At 37.3% G+C, this 19661-nt stretch overlaps 1 protein-coding gene across 4 annotated transcripts in view; it reads right to left on the bottom strand.

The window, feature by feature from the left end:
• Window positions 1-19661, bottom strand: part of Zpld1 (zona pellucida-like domain containing 1) — a 359152-nt gene that overhangs the window by 19937 nt on the left and 319554 nt on the right. For all 4 annotated transcript variants that reach the window (XM_087576682.1, XM_087576683.1, XM_087576684.1 and 1 more), the window contains 3 exon segments: window positions 8733-8953; window positions 5324-5505; window positions 3797-3869 (listed from right to left, as the gene is read on the bottom strand). In XM_087576682.1, the coding sequence (XP_087432808.1) occupies window positions 3797-3869; window positions 5324-5505; window positions 8733-8953 (476 nt within the window).

Below are 19661 nucleotides of genomic sequence, written 5' to 3'. Positions count from 1 at the left end.
CTTATGTTTGCATTGATATTGTCCCAAAGAATCCTGACTCTCTTCACAAGAGAGCTCATAAAACATCTGCAATGACATGCATCCCCTTTGGGGTGTGGTCATGAGTCATCAGATTTTTCTCATCACTGGTCATATGCCCCCATTGGTTCATCCACTCATCAAACACTAATAGTTAGTACTATTTAAATATAAAAGGCATCTTCCTTTCTATGTTACAAGGAAATAAGCAGCTCCTTTTTTTTATTACACAAAGAGAAGGCCACAATTCCAGTTAAAATAAATTTAATGCATAGAAACTTCATCTTCAATAGAAGTTACTTGTTAATTAATATAACTTTTTCAAGTGCATAAACTATGTCCTCTTATACATAAACACGACAGAAGGAAGAAGGCTATATCCAAACAGTGTGCCTATATCCAGACAGTTTCTGTCCTAACATCAAAGCAGAGAAAAGAGTTCAGCATTAGGCATGTAAAATAAGTTGCAAGCATGCCTAGGGAGATATATATATATATATATATATATATATATATATATATATATATATATATATATGAAAAGTATGACTCCTAATGACTGTAAATGACATTAAAATTTAAATACTACAATATAATTACATGTGAATGACTAAATAGTAGTATCCCAAATAAATAATAAATGCGATTTGGAATCAATTAATGAAAGTGTTCCAACATTTACTTTTCTAATATGAATTCCTAATTTTTAATGTATTGTTATATGGCAAAGTAATGTGAGTTTAGATTAATTTGGGGCAATGATATTTACACACGAACACAATTAATGATGTGTGCCCTTCTACGATTTTCAAGATTCGTAAAGCATACAATAATACAGGTGAATTAAATGTAAGGATCACCTTTAGTGTGTGTCTACACTAGGTCATTTTTTAACTAATAAAACACACTAGTAAAAGATATGGTAAGTGATGAAAATGTTTAGGAGGTAGAGATATATGTTGAAATGTTCTCTTTTTTTTAGAGAAAAATTATCTATAAAACTAAATTTGCTCTAAAAAATATTAAGTCTGTTAACTTTAAATAAAATTCAAAACCTTGCCTATGGAGAGGGCTCAGTGGTTCAGTCTTACTGCACAGCATGAGAAACAAGACTCATGCCCTCCAAAGACATAAATGTCAGGTAAACATGGCAGCAGAACTGTAAATTTAGTATTCAAGAAACACAGGCAAGGGATCCCTTGAGCAAGCTAGCTAACCAGACTAACCCCATTGACATACTCTGAGTTTAATTGAGAGATCGTAACTTAGTAAATAAAGTAGAGAAAAAAATGGGGCAAGACTATTGACAATCTGATGATAATGTAGGATTTCCACATTAACTTCTACACACAAAAATGTACCACAAATGAAAAATGAGATGCATATGCTTGCATACACCATACACAGAGACACCCAAAAAGAAAAAGCCCAAATTTTAGAAATGATATAATTTTAAAATGTAATTAGTAAGGGATTTTTTATAGTTTAATTTTTATTTTAATTCAATTATTAATATTTTAGTAAAAAGTAGCAATTAAAATTCAACTTTTGATGGTTTTTCATTTTCAGTATGATAAACATAATTTCCTTCAACTATAGAATTGAAATATGAAGATTATTATTAAATTATTAGCTTTTATTTGGCATCAACAAAAACTCTGTAGGGATATTCCTGGGACATAGGAATGTCATATTATTTCTAGTAATAAAAATATTTTAGAGCAGAAACTGAAGGAATAGCCATTAAGACACTGCCCTATCTGGGGATCCAGCCCATATACATACAGCCACCAAACCCAGATATTGCTGATGCCAAGATGTGCAAGCTGACAGGAGTGTCTAATATAGCTGTCACCTGAGAGGCTCTCCCAGACCATGACAAATACAGAGGCGGATGCTCACAGCCAACCACTGAACTGAGAATGGGGTCCCCAATGGAGGAGTTAGAGAAAGGATTGAAGGAGCTGGAGGGGTTTGCAACCCCATAAGAACAACAATACTAACAAACCAGAGCTTCCAGGGACTAAACTACCATCCAAAGAGTACACATGGACAGACCCATGGCTCCAACTACATATGTAGAAGAGGATGACCTTATTGGGCACCAATGTGAGGAGAAGCCCTTGGTTCTGCCAAGGCTGGAACCACCCTGCCCCCCCCCAGTGTAGGGGAATATTAGGGTAGGGGGGTGGAAAGGGTAGGCAGATGGGTGGGGGAACATCCTCATAGAAGGGGAAGGGGGATGGGATAGGGGGGTTATGGACAGTAAACCAGGAAAGGGGATAATATTTGAAATGTAAATTTTTAAAAAATCCAAGAAAAAAAGAAAAACTATTTTAACATGAAGATTGTCTTCAAATGTTTGATTTTCTGTCTTTCCAATGGAAAAATAGTTTAATTTCACAGAAGAAAAGATATCATTGAGTGGTATATGGATTTTGGTTGGTGGTTGATTGGTTGGTTGATTGGTCAAAGTTTCTCCCTGGCTGACTTGGACTCACTTTGTAGACCAGGCTGGCCTCAAATTTACAGATATTTGCCTCTGCCTCTCTGAGCTGGGATTAAAGGTGTACACCACCACGCCTGGCTCATATGGTTGTATTTTTTCATTATGTTAATAATGAAAATCCTCATCTCTGTCTCACTCATTAAGTATTGATGGCTCTAACATGGTCAACCTCAATTCTTCCTCAGAAAATTTACACACAGAACTCAAGAGAGATAATTCTGCCATCCAAAGTTACTGTTCTAAATACTAAACACAAAAATTATAAACATATGGCCAGCTTCTGAATAAAATGTGGGTTCATAGTTACTAAGTATGTAGAACCAAGTTGACTTTCAGGAAAAAAAGTTTACAAATGACAGAAAGGCAATCTTCAGTACCACACATTTTAATGTGTTGTTTAGAACTCTGTGGTGTCAAACTACAAACTTATAAACATGATTTTTTAAATGCCTTTGCAAAATGTCCTACTACAATATTTATAGCTCATTATATTCAATGGATAAAGCACTGACTTTTAAATCAGTTGCATGAATTATAACCCAGTGCCATGATGACATGAATAATAATGCAAAAATCAGATTCATAATTTACAAAAATGTTGGTTGATAGATTGAAAAATTGATATTTAAATCAGGCATTTAAAATGTATGAATAAAAATTTTAATCAACATGAAAATATCATTTGGGGGATTAATGTTACACTTATAAATAGAAACCCATGTATTTTTCACGTGTTGCTGCCACTCTCGATATTTACATGACAAAAGTTTAGACAATGCTATGTCATCAGTACAAATTATTTCAGATGTGACAGAACTGTCATCAGCCAGAAACCATGTTTAAAATATTAACACATTCATCACCAATCATGCCTCTGAGAGATGTATCACTTGAGCTGTGTGTATCATTGTATCACAAGCACACTACTCCCCCAAATCGAATGAATACACAGAGAGAGAGAGAGAGAGAGAGAGAGAGAGAGAGAGAGAGAGAGAGAGAGAGAGAGGGAGAGGTGGAAGATGGATTCTTGGAGACTCACATTTATGGTATGAAATTTCAATCATTTATCAACTTTTAGAAAATTTAATGGAGCTTGCAGCACACCTTTATAACTAAGATATATGAAAATGAAAACAAGATGGATAAATGTTACCAAACTGCAGCAGGGATAATGTGACTTTCAGTAGGTTTTTATAGAAATGCCATTCACATAAATGAGTCCTCACAACAGTGAAAGGGAAAAATAATGTCTTTCACCCATCAACTCACGTTATAAAGGAGCAAGTTCAAAGTGCTGACAAATGTCCCATTGTTCTCTCTCACAGAAATAGCAGCTGAGGACCTAAAACCGATTTCAAAGAGGGAAAACCCAAATGAGATTTTAAATTAAAAGTTTTATTTATACCCAGATGTTAGATTTTAGACAATAAACTCGTGAGTTAACTTGACATACTTTTAACTAGGTCTGCACTAGGTATAGTTTTTAAATCATCAATATGGCAAGTTATGGAAAATCCAGGGAAATCAAATAAAGATAGTCTGTCATTTATGATCCCTTTTATTGATAAGGTCATCTTTTTGTTTAGCATTATAGATGTAAGAATTTTTTTTGCCAGGAAACAAAGTTCCAAAGAACTTAAATTTGAGGCAAATAGAACTTCATCGATTTTGCAAGTTCAAGGAAGTCAGAGAGTTGCTCAACTTTGTTGGTACTAGAACAAACAGTGTTATGCTAAACAATAGAGGTTTAATAAGCATTGGTTAAATAAGTGAACATATTCCTTAGATATGCCAGGTGAGGATAAAATGAAGAATGGTTCTTCCTACACCTTTATCCTCAAGTCCTTTCCACACTCAAGCTTTGCCTTTGACTGAGGTAGATATGATCAATGTGCTATAAAAAAAAGTCTCTACTTTTAACCCTCAGACAAAAAGTGGTTTCTATATTCTCATGTACTAAGATTAAACAATAACGAGAACCTTCTAATACAGACCATCAAAATAGGGAGGAAAACTTTTCATTCACTTATGACATTTTGTCAAAAATAGTTGACAAATTTAGGTGATTATGTTGTGGACATACTGTATCTTCATGTGTGTATCTTTGGAATTGATAAATAAGGACATGGATATATTCCATAGCTTCAGTCTTTGTCTATAATTCCTTGGGCCTGTGTCTTGCTGTCCTTCTTCTCCCTTCTGCAAAAGTCATAGGAATTCAGAATCTGGAGCTATAGAATCCAACAGTGAAAACAAGTGACAGTTGGGTTAAGCAGGACTCAGCAGTCGGCTGCTCTATGCATTGGAAAGACTACAACACTTCAGAACTACATAAGCACATGGCTTTTGTGCAAAGGAATTAAGAACAATGATAAATAGATCATAAATGCATAGACATATGATTATGATAGATATGATAGATGATACATAGATGATAGATATAGATTGATTGATTTGTTTGTTGATAAATAGAAAATCGATAGAGATAGATAGAGAAATAGAGAGATTATATATTATTTTATAGTGAGATGATAGATAGATAGATAGATAGATAGATAGATGATAAATAGATATAGATATATTGACTGATAGAATATAGATAGGTGCTAAATAGATGATACATAGATAGATAGAGATAGTTTAATGATAGTAGATAGAAGTTAAATAGATGCTAGAGATGATAGACAGTTGAGTCAATGCTGTGCTCCATTGTTTTAGTCTGACTACAAGTCCATCAAAAATAAGAAGCAAGCAGAAAGACAACATAAGAAAAAATAAAAATAAACATGGACTCACGAAGCAAGCTGGGTGTTATTAACCAGGTATTCCAATGGATAACTACAACTAAATTTGTAAAGGAGCCCAGGAAGATAACTGATAACTGTTGGCGGGTCTGGAGTATCAATATATCCGGAAATATTTCCTATCTGTACTGAGGTTGCATTTCCAGAAGCACCTACACCAGGAATTGTAGACACCTATTAGAATAGAAGATCAAGTTCAATAATTAAGTATTTATATATGCAAATATATGCACTTTACATGCAAATAACACATTATGACAGCCTATTTCTCATTTTGGTTGTGTTGCAACCTGCTATAGATTTGAAATTATACATATTTTATAAAATATGTAAGTGTCCATGTGTCTTTTAAAGTCAGTGGAACTTTTTGTGTATCGCAGACACTTGACTCCTATTTATTTCACGAGAAAGGAAAAATAACATATACAGAAATTAACAATTCATTTTTAAAGACCTCATTGATAAATTCCAATGTTTTTGTTGACTTAAATGATTTGTTTTGGCTCTGTTTGACACATTAGTTTTGCAGCTCCAGACTTTTTCATGTTGTTGCTGTTGCTATGACTGTTGCTGTTGCTATGACTGTTGCCGTTGCTATGGCTGTTGCTGTTGCTATGGCTGTTGTTGTGTGCATGTGGCATGAAGGCCATGACACTTGTGGGTTCAGGGGACAACCTCATGTAGTTGGATCTTTCCTTCAACCTTTCTGTGGCTCTTTCACTAGATTGAAGATCTCCAGTCTCCACCTGCTGAACCATCTCATCAGCCTGTTTAGACTTCCACACTGGATACAATATGCCTGCACCAAGGCTCTCCTTGCTCAGGCCTTTAAGCATATTCCTTCAGCCCTTTCTCTCTTTTTCACCTCCTCAGTACCTGTTAACAGTTTATAGCATCACATCTTCCTCCCCTAAAAAAAACCCCCAAAACCCCAACTTACTCACATACGTTAATTCTTGCTGTACCACATGGTTGCCCTACTTGCTTTGTATCCCCTCAGCCATCCTCAGAGTGCCTGCTGGACACTCTGGACCCATGTAGGTCTTATCCTTGTATCTTCAATGCAGCACCAAGTTGTGGGTCTTACAAATAATTTTGAACAAGTAAATGTGAGTATCAAATATACTAAGGATTAGACGTTCCAATGTTTTCTTTGGAGGCTCATGGGATTCTCATTCTTAGACAAATTTCTAGGAGACCATGAACTCCCAGAAGTTCTAGGGAAAGTTCCCTACGTTTGTGTTTTCCTAACACTGCTTAGCTTTCCTTGGATTCTCAAGTCCTACTAAAATTGAAAAACCATTATCTTAGGAATAATGTTTATGGTTTCCATGAAACTAAGGACACCATTGTTCTCTCACCATGTCAAATATCACAAAGCACTCGGTGAATATTTTGAGTAGATATGTCTGAGCCCTGTAATATTAGATATTCAGTAATAGGATAAAGTCTATGCATGGGACTAATGGTACACAGGTAGGGCTAAGGCAAATATCTAGCTCATGCATGAGGCAAAATTTGGTAGGAAGAGAACATTTGTTTTAAAAATAACCCAGTGATTCAGTGAAATATTTACTTTCACTCATGTAGGATGTCCTCCAAGGAGGCTCCAAAGCTAGTGACATCCAAAGTAAAATACAAAAATTAAGAAAGTCTTCTCTTCCTTCAACCATTTTTTGACTTACTAGGTGAGGGTGTCAGTTCAGTCACACACACACACACACACACACACACACACACACATACACACACACACACACACACACGCACATGCACATACACACACACTTTTTTTGTACTAGGTGAGGATGTGGTCTGGGAATTACATACACACACATGTTCACCCATACTTTTCTTACTAGGTTAGGATGTCAGTTCTGTGAAACACACACACACACACACACACACACACACACACACACACACACTCAGCTTTTTAATTCTACCAGCTCCCCTCGACCCCCGGGAGTTGAAGACACAACCCAGCGCCTTGGGCTTGCCAGGCAATCACTCTACCAACTGAGCTAAATCCTCAACCCCAACCCACCAGTTTTTTAAATGTGGGAAGCACACATGTGCAGAATAGCATTTCCCCTGCCTTTTCTTCTGGGTTTTAGTCTATCCAGTGAGGCAACAGTGGCTTCAATCTATGAAAGCGAGGCTTTGAAACATGGCAGGAGGAAGGGAGATTCTGCTGGCCCCTACCTGTGCTCTCACCACTAGAAAACAAAACATACAGTAATCAGCTAACCGACTTCTCCCTTAGGCCTGCTTCATAACCTCTGTGAACACAACTCAGAGAGATGAATAAACGTTTTTAATAAAAAGAGTAAACAATACACAGTCTGCAGGCTTAGAAATGGTCATGGGCACAATATTCTAACTGCCCTTTGGGATAAGATAAAGAAGGAGATTCAAATAAATCTCTTTCCTCTCTCCTACCCTCCACCAAACCTTGGAAACCAAGCCCAGAGAATAATCAAACCTTCCTTTTTCATCCACAGAAATAATTTTTAAAGACTGAAAGCCAAGTTTTTCTTCTTTTAATGCATTAAGCAATTGTGTATATTATACCACTTTGGTTAAGATTTATTGATAAGATGATATTTGATCAGCTCAATAAAACATAGTACTAGGTAAAAATTAATATATTTAATGCTCCCACCAGATACTGTTAATTTCAATTAATTTTCATTCCCTTGAGTGTCATTTTTTCTTTACTTCTATTTTTGGTGAGTGAATTCATAAAATGGTGAATGATATTAATTATGAATTCTCGGTCAGAGTAAAAAATGTTCAAAGCACTTCTCTGTTGTCAAAATAACTGCAAAGGGGTACGTCCAGGATGCTATGGGTAAAACTAGGCATACAAAGCATTTTTTTTGTAAATGCAAGGGACAGTTCTGCACCGTGAAGAATTGCACACAAGAAACAGCCTTCCTTTACACAATATCAATGGCAACCAGCCTAGGGTAAGTGTGAAAAAAGAGTTCAGGTTTCCCATTCTATCTTTAATCTTTCTTGCTGAATGAGGTCATAAGATCTAGATCACAGCAAAGGAACAAAAGACATTCTTATGATCTGATGTACCCATAGAAGCATAAAGAATATGGCCCATTGTGAGAAGTGTCCATCAACGTCAATCTAACAGAATGCTGCTTAGAGAACCATAGCCGGCCACACGCATCTCCACAGCCCAGCTCCTCTCAACAGAACCATTATCAGAAGACAGAATTGTGTATTTGGGAGTTCAAACTTCCAACAGGCAAAAGAAAATGATTTGTTTGGCTTTATTGGAATTTTCTTTCCTGAAGATAGATTGGGCTCCTGATTATTTCAGGAAACTGGAGCTTGTTTATTTATGACCTCAAGTATAGCACAGGATTTCATAGTAATCTTACCACTAAATTGTTTCCACAACCCTCCAAGGTGCTGAGATTAATGATGAAAATGACCACTGCTGGAAAGGTGTTGTTATTGATGAAGCCCCTGCAGTGGGAATCCCCATGCCTTCCATTCAGTGCCAGATCTGTTTCAGAATATCCCGAGAAGAGGACCGTGCAAAAATTAATCTTCATCGTAATGGCCTGCACTCCACAGTAGACACTGATGTCTCTTTCAGCTGAAAGAGAAAGCACATAAAAGCAGAAGTAAGTCATAAAAGCACAGTGGAGAGTAGCTGAACGACTTAAGTGTTCTCTTCTTTATTTACCAGCTCCTTTGAGTAACTCATTTCTCGTCTTGATCCAGTGTGCAAGTTATTAAGAGTAGCAATCATTGATTTAGTATGTAACAGGAGAATTTTTGACACATTCTATGTTACCTCTGTTTCCTTGAGCCTGCTGTTCAAAAGATATGCATTCAATGCCAGTCTAGCCCTGCTGAATGACAGGAGAATTGAGTGGGGAAAATCGGGTTACTGAGAAAATTTAGAACTAGAGTAACTGAATTATTCAGATTTCCTGTCTAGAGCCAAGTGGTACAAACGATGTGTTTTCTCAAGAGAAAGGAAGAAGTTAAAACCTGCATTCCACCAAATCATTCAGCACGTTTGGTGTCTCATCCTATCCAGGACGTAGAAATGAAAGCCATCTTGATTAGCATCACTTTACTTAGTGTATAGCAAATCATATTAGAGAAAGAAAATGAAATTGAGTGTGCTGATACTGTGTACAAAATGCATAGCTTGCTTCAAGAAAAAAATGTGCATGCATCAGCTGGGCATAGAAAAACAAAATATGATTTCCAAGGTTCCCCATGCCCCTGTGATTTCTCAGGAAACATTCTAGACATGAGCGTACATATATCAACATACACTTATGCTCATGTGCGCACACGCGCGCATACACACACACACCCACACACACAAAGAGATAGTTTTCATATCTCTAGCCATTTTCCTACAAATAATAACGTGCACAGACAAAGGAGAGTGCTGTGGGTAAGTAACTCCTAGCAGCAGATTTTACTTTTGCTGGGTTGGTTCCCATCCCAGGAAATAATATATATATATGTATAGCAAAGTTCCAACCTCTCTCATGCTCCAGACTTTATTAGAAAATTAGATTGCTACAAATTTAATTAGTTGAGTGACGATGAGGTCACTGCTGTAAAGTGAGCTGCATCTAAAGATGACAGATGCAGTTAGAAGATGGAGGAAGAACATGAGCTGATGGCAGAGTGGACTGGTGAAGAATGCAATGATGCTTCTGGAAGCCACAGCACCCAGACTGTCTGAGCATCATCACCAGGCTAAAGAGGGACTTGAAGAAATGCTCTGCAGACTCCTTACTGGAACCCACCCTGATGTTGAGCCCCTGGCCTTCAGAACTGTGAGATAATCATCCATGGTTTTAATTCATCTTGTGAGACAATATGTGTCCATTGTTTTAAATCATTTTCTGAGCCCTGCTTGGCAATATAAGTACTGGGAAATGAGCACCATACATTCACCACTTTTAACAGAAGACAAAGAATCAAATCAGCCATCAAATTTACAAAATGTAGAAACAAACAAAGCTGATTGTGCCACTTGGATAAATTACCTTGATTTTTTTAAAAAGGAAAAAGTAAGACTAAACAAAATAAAATAGTTGTGACATCTGATAAGGTTCATCAACGAATTATATAAATCTTGTTCAAGATATTTAGCAAGAATTTGCTTGAGTAATTCAATCTTCTTAATAATGTCAATAGCAGATATTATTTGAAATATGATTCTCATTACTAGTAAAATGAACTATATTTTGAGAAGGTGAATAAGTCAATATGGAAGTTTGCATGTTTGATAATAGTTTCAAATTCATTTCGACTTTGTGAAATAACCAAAAAGCTTTATGTGGACAAAAGGAAAATAGTAGGCTAGGTGTATGACAAAATCCTAATAATCCATTCATGGTTGGAAAAATAAAATTAGTGAAGTTATTATGCCTTGCCACCACAGAAGATAATAAACACACTTACATTGGGGAATGGGCTGGAGCAACATCAAACATTTAAATGCAACCATAATTTTTAAATGTTCCTCTTCCTTAGAATAAAATGGTTCATTTTAAAGAAATTTATTAAATATCTATAAACTACTTTTACTCCTCTTCATTTGGTGCACTTTAAATCAACTATACCAACCTCTTATTTTTTCCCTTAAAATGCTGGTTATTTAATTTAGGCCAAAGTTCATATGCCAACTAGGTCTGCAAGATTCTCCATTGTCTTTCACCTCCCTCACTCTGCATTCTCCTCTTGTACCATGCCTGCCCCCCCACATTCATTAAACAAAATGGTGTCCATTTGTTTAAATGGATTATACTGATTGATAGATGCCAGAATGTGTTTACCTCCAAGGACAGAGGTTGCTGTCACAGGAACATAAAGAATGTCTGGAGGAGTTATAATGGGTGATCTAACAGAGTTGTATAAATGTATCCCAGGTCAAAATGCCAAGATCTCAAAGGGCATCCTTAAGACTGGCACATCTTAGTACATATGCTTTAATACTCGACAAGGTACTTTCTTCCCATACCCAAACTTTACTTTACTTGAGTAACCCTGACTCACCCTTCAGATCTCAAATTTATTTCTTTTCTCAACGATTTCCCTGATCCCAAATGAAAAGTATGCCACTTTTCTGTTATACAGCGCTACAATTATGCAGGCATTTGTATATTTGTCCAATAAAATGTATGTCTGAGAAGGCACCAAACCTATTTTATTCACTAAGGCACTCTGGAGAGTATTTAGTTAATTGTTTAAAGCTTTGGAGCAATAGAGTGCATTGAGGCTTTTAAAAGCAGTAGTCCAGTAGTCCTGTTCATATCAATTTATTCAGGAAAGCAGGCATAGTAATGTGACCCACAGAAATATTGGACAGGGTGGGTGAGGGATGACAGAAAGCCAAAGTAACCCAGATGAACCCACTAAGATGGCTTCCTGGAGACAATGGCATTGAGCTTAGTTTTGAAGGAGTTAGCAATGTAAAAGTAAAAGAATGAAACATATAAAGCCAGAGAGATCGTGTGAGTAAAGAAATAAATTCTGAGTATTTGAAATGAGGGCCATTCCATTCTCATCATGATTTTAAAATACAAAGCAAAACAAATATCAGGAAATGAGGCCATATGGTCAACACAATTAAGACCTGGGCAACCTTTACATATAAAATGGTCCATCTCTTTACCACAACAAAATGTCTACCTAGAAGTTAAGTAGAATATTCAACCCTTCATGAGTCCATCCTGAGATTGGTTTGTGCTCAATGCACAAATATGATTACATGACTTTATATAAATAGACTATAAGAAATGCACGTTGATATACGTGTCCCAAGAGGCAGGTTTCCTTTTCCTTGACTTAAGCCAGCCAGAGTCTTCGACTTCAGCACCTCTGTTTGAGGGGATTAATTGCTGCTTAGAATTCACCTTAGCAGATGGAAATGGTGTCTGTGTCCAGATGTAAGCTTGTTTCCATTTTCTGTGCACTGTCAAAGTCTTGTAACCCTGCAGTGGAGCTGAATTCCCGACAAGCTGACTCCACTTCAAGATACGGTAACAAATTAAAGGACTTTTGCAGAGCAAGAAAGGAGATCTGTTCAAATCCATTCTCTCATGGTTTTCTAAAGACTTTCATTGTTCCTCGGAGGAACACATTTTCTCTCCCCCCCCTCCATCTTTTTTTAAAATTCTGATTGTAGATACTAAAGACATCCATTCAGTTCAACTTTACCATCTGGGAAGCTTTGAGACAGGGTTAAAAGGATACTTCAAGTAGCCAAAGGACAGTTGCTATCTAAGGAAAGGTATTTTTCTAGCCAGTGAATAACACTTCAATAACCAAACTCCCTGGAAGCTTTTGCTGCCAGTGACTGGCCTGAATGACATTTATATGCACAATACTTGAATATTAACCCAATGATTGTGAGTTAATGGCAAGAGCAAAACAGTGATTGTCCCTAGGAGATGACTTCCAATGTTTTCTGTTTAAAGATGCCAAGTGCATTTGAGCCACAGACCTGCCTACATAGTCTCTGTGCAGTTGCAGTGTCAACAGGCGACTGTTTTTCATTGAGATCTTAGACAAGCTAAGCTTCTCATTAAAATATTGAACCATATATTAATCAATCACACTAGTAAAAAAACAATGTTGCATATGCTTTTCACCTATTGTGGCCATGCCTTAGCTTCAAACAGATTTATTGAAGTCCTGCAAAGTATGAATGTGTCATCACTCTGCCAACCATCTAACTCCTGTATCCTGATACATCTTATAGACTATACTTACCATATGAATATGGCTGTCCATATCACATTTCTGTCTTTGACAGCTGCCTGAGAATGGCTCTGTCTTTGGTTTCCAGTGAACATCACTTACTTTATTGGGAGCTATTATCTAAATTCACATTGAACAACTTAAATGATATGAAAACAATGGGGTTTTGATATTTGCATGTGTATCATTTATTTTTTAATTTAGTCTTGATAACTTGTTAACTTACCTTCCTTCTAATAATTTTAAAATCATTTTCTTTTCCCATTTGACATATTTGCTGAAACCTGTCATCACTAACAGCAGCTAATGTCAGACAGCCAGTCTTGAAAGGAGATGGCACTCACATGGTGGCTTCCATACATAAAGCCAGAAAGGCCATCATGAGCTCTCTAAGTGTCACCTCTTACACTTTATGGGGGGGGGGGGAAGTACAATATCGTGGAAACTCATTAAAATACAGGTTCTGCTTCATGTAAGTGTAAGTGGGGCCTGCACTTCTCACATCTCTCTCAGGCGCCCAGTGATGCTTATGTGGAGACTCTCAATCAATTCAGTTGCTAAGATACGGCTAATTGTTTTGATTGGGCAGAAGCTCGTAGGATGAATTCATCTGAGAAAACTAAGCATGCCCATGAAACATGTACTGGTAGGATGCACAAGTGTACAAGAGGGAAGATTCAAATATAAAAGGATAACAGGAGTCTCTTCTCTCTCTCTCTCTCTCTCTCTCTCTCTCTGTTCTTGTGTATGTGTGTGTGTATTTGTAAAATCCTTTATTATTCTGAAGAAATAGCTCATTTTGAATCTGAATGAAATCAAACAGCAATAACAACCCACATGACAGAATTTTAAAAGGGATCAGTCTCCCTCTCTCAGCTTTATACCTCATTCCACGAAGCACAGCAAAACATCCCACTTCAAAACACGATTGGGCTTAGTGGCGCAGTGTTTTCAAAAGTGATGCTTTTAGCAGAGACGGTGTATTGTGGTCAAGGGATTGAAAAGAAAAGCATCTACTCCCTGCCCACAGGGAACTCTGGGAGGGTTGGAGATGTGCGACAGAGTGGATGGTCAACCGCAAGCAGATAGGGGTACAGTATACTTCAGATGCAAGGATCATATGAACACAATCACGTGTATATTCACAGGCTGGTGTACCTGTGCTAAAAAGAAATATTGCTACAAAGTTGACAGCATAAACAAAAGCCAGTTGCCTGGAGAAAAGGAATATTTTCAGCACAAGGAAGAGTTCATTAAAGTTTTATAGAAAATCTCACCTGGAAATTACAGGCCTCCTGGACTGCAATAACCATTACAATACTAATGTGTGCCATCATCATAGGCTTTAAGAATAATTTATATAATGTTGCTGTTTCTTCTATTCTAAAATAAATGTGGTGGATTTTCATACTCCCCCAGTTTACGAATCCCAGCTCCTTGTCATTACCTAGAGAACAGATGTGTGTTTCTTTAACTCGTTTTTAAAGTTATATTTCCTTTCACAAAGTTTTTATACAAAAATGGGGCTTTGGTACTAAAACAGCAAGAAGTCCTTAAGGGGTATTGATATTTCATCTACGCAAAATACCAGCAGCTGATGAAGAATTTAAAGTGGATTAGGGATTCGAGTTTCCTCTCTATATTGAACAGGTTTCTTGCCACCTTACTTTTTCATGGCAACATCTGTTTCTCGTTAGCAAATACAAGCTGCTGCTTCCTGGCCTTTCAGATATTCATGTGGCGTCTGAGGCAGACTTGAAGACTTATAATCACATTGGCCGCTATACTTTGTAACCAGAGGAGTCTGATAAATGTTTTAAAGAGGAAAGGAGAAAAGGGGGGGGGGGGTGATACAAGTTTTAGTTTTACAATGGGAGTGCAATTTTCATGTAGTAAATAATCTTGCTATTGAAGAGGGGTGGGCCCTGAATTATTCAGTTGCTGCTCGTGCTGACTAATTGCTCTCTCCTCCACGATGCTGTATCACTGTCAATTAATAAGAAGGTGACTGGTATCCAATGCCTGGCTCAGTTCTTCAGCCTCATCTGTTTAATAATTATGGTCACAGGTACAAAGCAGGAAGCAGGCACCCTCTTGACATACAGGAGACCAATGCCGTTCCCCAAGCAAGAAAGCAGGAGAATTGGCTTTCTTCATCTTCACAGAGGACCAGATATGGTCCCTGGAAATATGAGTCTACTCCCTAATCCTCAAAAATGGAACATTGCAACAATTAAGCAAAGCCAAACACAAAATGAACTCGCTAATTCTATTCACCAAATAAGTGATTCTCCATTTTATTTCCTGCAGGACACTCGGGTTCATTGAAATATTTGATAGACAGAAAAATGTTTCACTCTCAACCAAATCTTGAAAAGGCTAAACAAATATACACATTAGGTAGCTGTTTTGATTATTTAATGAAGTGACACTATCATGTGTTCTTCATGCTAACATCATCTTTTAAACTTGCTATCAAAAGGTCATGAGCAGCCAGGGGCTTCAACATTTGATGGAGTACCAGCTTTTCTATCACTGTTGACTGTGAACCTGATGTGATGACCCTTTCTGGTTGTCAACTTGACTACACCTGGAATGAACTACAATCCAGAAATGGAGGCCACACCTGTGATCCAGATCTCGAAGCTGAAAGAACACACAGGCTTCTGACCCGGAACTTGACATGGAGATCTTGAGGCATAGTAGCCATGAAAAGCTTAGGCCCAGGCAAGGTAGTATACTCATTTAATCCTAGGAAATTTAAGCAAGCAGATCTCTGGCACAAAGCAAATTACAGGTCCAGGTGTGGTGGTACACACCTTTAATCTTGGCCACACCTTCTGCTGGAGGCCTATATAAGGACATTGGAAAAAGGAAGACTGATTGCATTCACTTACCTCTGTTGGAACCTACTTCTTCAGGATGCCACCTTAGACAGAAGACCGGGTGAAACAACTAGCCTCACGGGACTGAGCAACTATTAGATTTTGGACTTCCAATTCACAGCTGTGTGTTGATGGCTTAGTTGGACCACAGATTGTAAATCAGTACACTAAATTCCCTTAATATATAGAGACATTCCACAAGTCCTATGACTCTAGAGAACCCTAACTAATGTACCTGACAAACATAGACAAAAATCTAATTCTGTTTTTCCACTATTAAATGACATATAAAATTGACTTTACTTGTTTGTTGTGAGAAATAAAAAAGGCATGTACCTAACAATATAGGAAACCTGTTTATTGTTATTAGTGTTATTTTAAATAGAATGTCAAGTTAAGAGTTATGAAGCATCAACTTACCTAGGGTTTAGTTCACCCTATGATAGTGTCAGAGCATAAGTGTTCTAGTCCCCACTGGTCTCTTTGATTATGCCTTTATCATTAAAAACTTCTTCACACGGCTATAAATTTTGTCCAACACTTTCCCTCTACTCTCTTCTCATCAAAGGCTGATTCTGAAAGGTATCCCTCAATCTCCAAGGACTTTGCTTTTATCTGTCTGTAGGCTTAGTCTGTCCAAAAATAGCTTTTAGTATCTAAAAGTCATCTACGAGTTAGTCTGAAAAGTGTGCAAGTGTCATCTCGGTGGCTCATACGTCTGCTAGGGTAGCACAGAGTTCACTACTTTTAAAATTAGGTACTATTCCTTTAAATTTAAACAAATTAAGATCATGGTGGTTATCTCTGCCCAAGAATAAATGCCATGGAAATTAGAGAAAATCACTCCAATGTCCTGAAACACCAGAGGTCAGATAGGGCACGATGATAATTCCCATCTTTATTAACATTGCTTTGCATTTAGATGGTCTCCTCTCTCATCCCAGACTCATTGCCATTCTATCCCAGTGCTTAGGATCAGAGCAGATCCTGGGGCTCCTGATGACCCCAAAAAAGACTCTGATTCAGAAATGAAAGCCAAAGGGCCATGAACAATTAACTTTTAGGCTTTGTTTGCTCACTCCACTCTTTCTGCAAACCGAGAAAAGATATAAAGTAATACTCATAAAAGCCTAAGGCCTCTCTTGAGACGTCTGCTTTATTTGGATTTTAGTAGGTTTTATTCCTTTAATACAAATTTTAAATTTTAACCATGGGTGTGTGTGGATGACTGTATAGAAGTATATACATTTGGAAAGTTCTGGCATCTATCACCCATGACAGTGTTAGCATGACTGAAACAAGAACTTTAATCAGTTCTCTCCGTTGAAAATCTTCCTCCCTCTTTTCAGAGGCTTTACTTTAAATGACTTAGAATCGTATTTTCTGTTCTCCTGGGAAAAAGGAGATAGCATGAGGTTAACCCTTATGACCAGTGATAACTTTATGTAATGAAGGGAGAGAGAGAGAGAGAGAGAGAGAGAGAGAGAGAGAGAGAGAGAGAGCCATCCCTGTCTTCTAGACACTGTGAAAAGAGAGATGTTTACTTTTAGTTCAAAGTTTGCTTCAAATGACAAGGATTCTCCTGTTATAAAAAATATGAGAAGATAAATTTTCCTCTGAATCAACCTTATAAGTTAACACAAGCAGACAATTGCCAGGCAAAGTTAGGATACATGACTAGTGGTACTGTCACAGTCTTATGCAAATGACAGTCATTCTCCTAAAAACATACGCTATGGTTGTTTCACTTGACTAGGTTAAAAGTGCAGAAATTCTTTAGTCTTTGCACTCTGCACGCCTTTGACACGGTACACATGACATGCTGAGATTAACGCTTATTCAATGCCAAAAGTGTTTTCTTCTTTACTATACAGACACATAGGAGTTTTAGACGAGGAGATTCTATTTTCGATAACAATTTCTCAACACATGATTGTCCTTTTAATGGGATAATGGACTCTGGAAGAAAGCAAAATCACGTGGTCAGTTATTCTTAATCATAAACCTACATTAGGTTCATTTGTCTTGCATAAATACAGATTTTGGTGCTTAGGGTGAGGTAATGGCTCTAACCACAACTTGAACTAGTTTTGTTGTCAATTGTCAGTATATGCTATTAACCATTAAGAATGAATGTGTTAACATAGTTCGTCATTTTATAGCATAGAATAAATAAAATCTTTTGCAGTCCTAATTACTTTATGGCCAGTCAACACATTTTATTCCACTTAGATAGAAAGGGTGCAGAGTTGCGTGAGTGGGACTTTGGGAATGATCTGGGAGGAGTTGGGGAAGGAACAACCATGATCAGAATATGATGTATGAATATTACTTCATAAAAAATGAAAAGAGAAAATATATACGCATGGAAGAAGAAATTAGGAGGAGGAGGAGGGAGAGGAAGAACATAGAATTACATCAGTTAGATTAACCCTGCTGAACAATCTATTAAAGAAGTGAGCCTACCCCCTAACCTACCCACATAGGCCTGTCCAGACTACCATACCAAGCCCTCTAGTCTCTTAGGTCTCACAAAGGCTACCTCTCATTGCCTGATTTGGGGAACACAAACTGTGCCTCTCCCCTTCTCTGTTTGTGCCTTTATTTTTCCTTCTCTAATCAATGAATAAATAAAAACAGTTCTTACATTCACAGGGTTGCAGCCCCTGTCTGTAACATTCTATATTCTCTTTCCCTGTTGTGTTACCCATTTCCTCCTTAGTATTTCTCTGAGGACTTTTCATTGTGAGAGCTCAGGGCTCAGTATCCAAAAACACTCTTTCTTACATTTCTATCATAGGCTACTCTTCTTTTTCCTTCATCTTAAAGACAATCTTAACAGTAGCCTTAAAAAAAAAAGCTGTCATATTTATGCTCACCCCCATTTCTTCTTCACACTTGAAGCAAATATTCCGTTATTATATAGCTGCCCACCTTCACTTGTAACTCCCTTCTCAGACCTGGGTCTGAACTTCCTGCTAGGAGACAGACAATGCCACTCCCCATTCTCCAGAAAGTTTCCTAACCCATTATGTCCAAACTGCAACTCTCTTTTCAAATCACACAGTGTTTTTATTTTCCACATTAGTTAACAGTATCAACACCAGTTGCCTGCGGGCAAAACACCATCCAGCCTTCCCTTTCCTTCCCAAATCAAATCAATCTTATGCTCCACTGAGTCCAACACAAACATTTCTCTTAACAAAGATGTCTCCTTCTATTACTCCCACTGCCGGTAGCTTCATAATCTTTCTCTCTGCCCGTAGTCTTTTCTAACTTGACTTTTTCAAACATGTCTTCATGAAACAAAGTAGACCACATTAACACCTATTAAAAAACATATTTAAAAAGATGTAGTGTCCTTTTTCTGCCTACAAAATAAAGTAAGAACATTTCTCTTACATAGTATAACAGAGAACATTCATGCCAAAACAACTGAACATAATTTGCTCAAAGCTGCAGCTTTAATTAGTTCTCAGGGTGTGCAGGAAGAGCATGCTGACAGCACTCTGACTTGCACTCAGCTGAATCCAGAGTGTCAGGATCCTATAGATTCTAAGGTATAGAACAAATGGCCAAATTAGAGGCAGCTTGGCTGGGCATTAAAGCATATCAAGGAATTAATAAGTGTGTTAGTTCTGTGAATGAAGTTTAATGATTTTTAAAGTTATTTCTATTAGC

The sequence above is a fragment of the Rattus norvegicus genome, chromosome 11, assembly GCF_021556685.1.
Source record: "Rattus norvegicus strain SHRSP/BbbUtx chromosome 11, alternate assembly SHRSP_T2T, whole genome shotgun sequence".
NCBI classification, from domain to species: Eukaryota; Metazoa; Chordata; class Mammalia; order Rodentia; family Muridae; genus Rattus; species Rattus norvegicus.
Note: the sequence above shows the minus strand (reverse complement) of the source record. Positions and strands in the feature narration are given on the sequence as shown.